This window comes from Malurus melanocephalus, unplaced genomic scaffold, assembly GCF_030028575.1.
Source record: "Malurus melanocephalus ecotype Western Australia unplaced genomic scaffold, MMel_1.1 scaffold_961, whole genome shotgun sequence".
Classification (NCBI taxonomy): Eukaryota; Metazoa; Chordata; class Aves; order Passeriformes; family Maluridae; genus Malurus; species Malurus melanocephalus.
In genome coordinates, this window is record NW_026624193.1 from 127,768 (window position 1) to 133,159 (window position 5,392).

The window sequence follows — 5,392 nt, forward strand, 5'->3', positions numbered from 1 at the left end:
TGCACACCCCTACAACACCCAACGGCATCCAGGGGTACCCCAAATGCCCAGGGAACCCAAAGACACCCCCTCAGACACCCCCAGTGTCCTCCCCCAGCACCCCCACGTTCCTCCCCCACATTCCATACCTGGGTGACCGCCAGTGCCTCCCCCGTGCCCCACACCCAGTGTCCCCAGTGTCCCCGGTGTCCCCCATCGTGCCCCGTACCTGGGGAACCCCCAGCCAGTCGTCTGCCTGCTGCATGGCCTCCCGAGCGTTCTGCACCGGCTCGTTGGGGTCCCACTTCTCCCAGTCCGGGCACAGACCTTSAGGGGTCAGAAAGGTCAGGGGTGGACACCCATCCTGATCCCCATCCTGCACCACCTCCCTTTTGTGCCCAGTACCCCCCAACAACTCCATCAGTGCCCCCCGAGCCAGCCTGGACCAGGTACCTCCCCCTGCCCCGGCCAGCTGCCCCCTGCCCCTGCCCCTCTCAGCCCCTCTCAGCCCCTCTCAGCCCCTCTCAGCCGCTGCTCCCCGCTCACTGGGGGTGCAGATTCCCCCCGTTTGTCCCTCCCACGCCCCCCGTGTCCCCACTCCTGGCCCAGCCCCGCTCCTCACCCGGGGCACAGTTGTCCACCAGCGCTCCCAGCGCTTTCCCGTCGCGCCAGTCGCGATTGAAGTTGGTGATGGGCAGYTGCGGCACCTTGTGCTGGATCCAGCCCAGCAGCCGCTGCTTGGGGGTCTGGCGGCGGCCTTCATCGTCCTCCTCCTCCTCCCACATCGGCATCGAGATGGAATAGTGCAGGATGAGGGTCCAGATCAGCCCCAGGATCAGCTTCAGGTTCCCATCCACGATCGCCTTGCTGTCTGCGGGGCAGAAATGGGGGGGCTGAACCTCGAGATCCCTGGGGACTCTCCCCAGGGCACCCCGACATCGTGTGGGACCCGCTGGGGGACCCCCGCACCCTGACAGCCCCAACCCCGGGATCAGCTCCAGGGCCCTGTCCCGGCTGTCTGCGGGAAGGGAGGGATAACGGGATGASCSTCCTGGGGCACCCCAAAACCCCACAGCACCACCGCAGGGACCCCGACACCCCGATGTCCCACAGCGGAACAGGGCAGACCCCACGACRGTTTCRGGTCACCCYGACACCCACAGCACTGCCACGGGGCCCTGCACCCCAACAYGTGCCTGGGGACACCCTGGGGCTAAAGAGGGGTCGCTGTTAGGGGCCTGGGGCTACCCCGACCACCCCGGACACTGCCCCGAGCACCCACACCCTGCAGACCCCAACATTCCACCCTGGAGCACCGGGGAGGTCCCCAAGTCAGCACCCTGAGGGTCCCCCCCGACACCCTGGGGTGATCCCATCCCCACACCCCTGACCTCCCCACGGGATTCCTGGAGTACCAGGATGGGGAAACTGAGGCAGGGGACGGCTCAGTCCCCTGGGGGGGGATGGGAAGGGGGACCCGAGGTTCCGGTCCCTCCCCCACCGCCCTGCGGAGCGGACCCTCCCCCGCCCCTTCCCCCCACGAGCGATCGTGTTTCGGGAGGAAACGGGGGAGATGTGGGAGGGGGCGAGACAAAKCCCTCCCCGCTGGGAGCTCCGGCGGGGGACAACAGCACCTGGGAGGTCCCCAAAACGTGGGGTCACATCTGGGGGGTCACGGAGAGGGCAAAGCCCCGCGTGGGGAGGGAGCGGTGACCCCTGGGTCTGGGTGTGCAAAGGGGCCGTGCACGGTGTGCGTGCGGGGGGGCTGCAAAGCCTTCCCCGTGCCGGGGGGGTCACGGTGCAGCTGTCGGGTGGGGGTGGGCAAAGGGGCCCCGCCAGGGGTGAGCGGGACTGCGAGGGGCCGGACCCCCCTGAGCTCAGCTCAGCTCAGCTCAGCTCAGCCCAGCTCAGCCGGACCCGAGCCAAGCGTGAGCTCAGCCCCGCACGGGCTCCGCACGGCCCCACAGAGCGCGGTGTGAACACCCACCCCTGCACACCCACCCCTTGCACACTCACCCCTTGAACACTCACCCCTTGAACACTCACCCACTGCACACCCACCCCTTGCACACTCACCCCCTGCACACCCACCCCCTGCACACTCACCCCTTGAACACCCACCCCTTGAACACTCACTCCCTGCACACTCACCCCTTGAACACCCACCCCTTGCACACTCACCCGTTGCACACTCACCCTTTGCACACTCACCCCTTGCACACTCACCCTTTGCACACTCGTCCGCAGCCCCACCGTTGCCTCCAGCCTTGTACACTCAGCGCCATCCCCATTCCTCCACTGCTCTTGCACACTCATCCTGCTCCTCTGTCACTCCTCCCCCGGCACACTCATCCCCATTCTCATCTCTCCTTCGGCCTCACTCTTGCACACTCATCCTCCATTCCCATTCATCCATCACCCTACTCTTGCACACTCRCCCACGGGCCCATCCCCATTTGTCCAGCAGCTTGCACACATCCTTCACTCTCACTCCTCCATCCCCCACCCTCGCACTCATCCCATTCACACTCACCCATCACCTCCCCTTACACACTCATCCACCTCACTTGTCCACCCCTGCCCTCCATCACGCCTGCCCTTGCACACTCATTCCCCATTCTCATTTGTCCTTGGCCTCGCCCTCGTGTGCTCACCCCCAGCCGCATCCTCGGCCCTCTGTTCTCTCAGTCACCCCATTCCCACTGCCCCACCACTGCCCCCGCCCTTGCACACTCGCCCTTCGCCCCTCACCCACCCCTTGCACACCCGTCCATGGACACCATTCCCCCCACACACACCCCTGGCACACTCACCAATGGATACGAGCTTGATGTGCTCCCGYTCCAGGAACTCGAGGGCCACCGAGACATTCTCCAGCTTCATCTGGCGGAAATTGGGGCGCGGGTGGTGCTTGCGCCCCATCTTCTTCTGGCTGAGCACCTCGAGCAGCGCGATGAGGCGCAGCCCGTCGCTCAGGTCGCGCTGCAGGTCCACGATGCGCTTCTGCACACACTTGAGGTGCTCATTGCACCAGCGGGTGAACGTGTTCTGCTGGATCTTCTTCCAGGGCGCGTCCTCTGCGAGGTCCTTCTCGGTGGCCGGGAGCTCCTCGGGGTCCTCGCCCGGTGCCACCTCGTACGTAGAGTTCATTGTGGAGGAGCTGGGGGGTCCTCGGTGAGCASGGGGTGCTGGGGGGTGTGGAAGGTCCTGGGTGGGTGCGGGGGGAGGTCCTGGGGCACTCCTGGTGCCCGGCTGGGAGTCCAAGTCACTCCTGGTGCTGGGTTAGTCCCAGTGTCCTGAAGCGATCCTGGTATGGCGGGTGTGGGTCCCAAATCAGTGTCGGTGTCCTGGGGGGTCCGGGGTCAATATGGGTGTCCGGGATGGGGGTTCTGGGTCCCAGAGGCAAAGCCGGTGCTGGGGACGGTGTCCTGGATCGGGGACGGTGTCCTGGATTGGGGACGGTGTCCTGGATCGGGGACGGTGTCCTGGATCGGGGACGGTGTCCTGGGTCAGAGCTGCTGTCCCGGCTAGGAAGAGATAAAAGGTCCAGGCGATGGGGGACGGAATCATCGGTCAGTCCCGGAACACGGGGAGGGTCCTGGCTCCCGGGTCAGCACGGCTGCCTGGGGCTGGGGTCCGTTCCAGTCCCAGTGTCCCGAGAGGGGCTCGCTGCTCGGGGGCGGTGTCACGGGTAGGGGTCCCTGTTCCCGAGTCGGGGGACGGCTCTGTCCCGGTGCAAGTTCCCGGTAGAGGGGCTGGTTCCCGGGAGAGGGGTTGGTTCCCGGTAGAGGGGCTGGTTCCCGGTGGGTTCCCGGGTCGGAGCGGCGGGTCCCGGAGGGATGGGGGTGTCCGGTGGGTTCCCGAGGGCGGTTCCCGATGAGTTCCCGGAGCGGCGGTTCGCAATGGGGTCCCGTGTGTTCGCGATGCGTCCCGGGGGGGGTCCCGGGCCCGGGGCGGCGGCGGCAAGTGGCGGGGCCGGAGAGCGGCGGCGGCTTTAAGCGCTGCCCCGGCCCGGCCCGCCCCGTCCCGGGGAGGGACCGACCCGCAGGGACGGAAAGACCGCCCGAACGGTCGGGGGTGGGGGGCCCGGCCGCCGCTATTTATAGCCCCGGCCTCACACCCGGACCCCCAGACACCGGCACCCCCAAAACCCCCGGACTTCGGCACTCCCCAAACCTCGGACCTGCTGACTCCGGCTCCCCTCAAATCTCGCCCTCCGGCGCCCCCAAAACCCCGGAATCTGGCACACTCACCCCTTGAACACTCACCCATTGTGCTGGGATCCCGAAACCCCGGATCCCAGCACACCCCGGACCCCCGGACTTTGGCACTCCCGGACCTCGACACCCCCAAATCCCGGCACCCCCGGAACCCCCAAACCCCGGCAGTTCCGAAAAGACGCAGACATCAGCACCCCTAAATCTCCAACATCCCTAAAACCTCAGTAACATCAAACACTGGCACACCCAAACACGGACACTCCCAAATACCGACAGTCCAAAACGCCGGCACCCCCAAACCCCCAGACACCAACACCGTGATATCCCCAAAGCCTCAGTAACCCCAAACAACTGGCACACACCCAAACATGGCACTCACAAAGACCCCAAAACGCTGGCACCCACAAAGCCCCAAACACTGGCACCCCAACACTCYAAAACTCCCCAAATTCACTGGAGTCCAGCACCACAAACTCCTAAACTCTGGCACCTCAAAATCCAGATTCTGGTACCCCCAACCTTTGCAAGCGGAACAGCTGGCACACCTAAACTGTGGCACCTCAAACCTCAGCACCACCAAAGCTCAACCCCCAAGTACCCCAATCTCCCTACACTGAATCMCTGGTACCCCAAATCCTGGCACCCAGACCCACCCAAAACTCTGGCACCTCAAACCCCCCTCCTCCCCCAGAGCTGTGGAACCCCAAAATCTACGCAGCCCCAAAATCCACCCCAAATAACCCCTAATACCTCCAACATCTGACACCACAAAATCTCAGCGCCTTACAGGCCAGGCACCCCAAGGCCTCGTTATCCTGATCCACCTGTGCTGTGACACCCCAATACCACAGACACCCCAACACCACAGACACCCCAATACCGCAGACACCCCAACACCACAGACACCCCAATACCGCAGACACCCCAACACCACAGACACCCCAATACCACAGACACCCCAACACCACAGACACCCCAATACCGCAGACACCCCAATACCACAGACACCCCAATACCACAGCCCCCCAGCAGCGCAGCCCCCCACAAAGATGTCCCCCGAAATTACCTGGAACCCCTCACTCATCCACTCCCACTTGGGAGCCCCCCAAAAACTCACATAAAAACTCACATAAAAACTCTCCCCCAGCCCCCGGGGGCACAAGATCCCCCTCCAGGGAAACCCAGCAGATGCC

The 5,392-nt window shown here is 64.9% G+C and overlaps 1 protein-coding gene across 1 annotated transcript in view; it reads right to left on the reverse strand.

Moving 5' to 3' along the window:
- Window positions 1-3,492, reverse strand: part of LOC130585770 (filamin-C-like) — a 31,684-nt gene extending 28,192 nt beyond the window's left edge. The window contains exons 1-3 of the mRNA XM_057386391.1: window positions 2,793-3,492; window positions 602-850; window positions 209-306 (exon numbers count right to left, since the gene is read on the reverse strand). Of these exons, the coding sequence (XP_057242374.1) occupies window positions 209-306; window positions 602-850; window positions 2,793-3,129 (684 nt within the window). The 5' untranslated portion in view covers window positions 3,130-3,492. The remainder of the gene's footprint in view (window positions 1-208; window positions 307-601; window positions 851-2,792) is intronic.
- Between the last annotated feature and the right edge of the window lie 1,900 nt (window positions 3,493-5,392).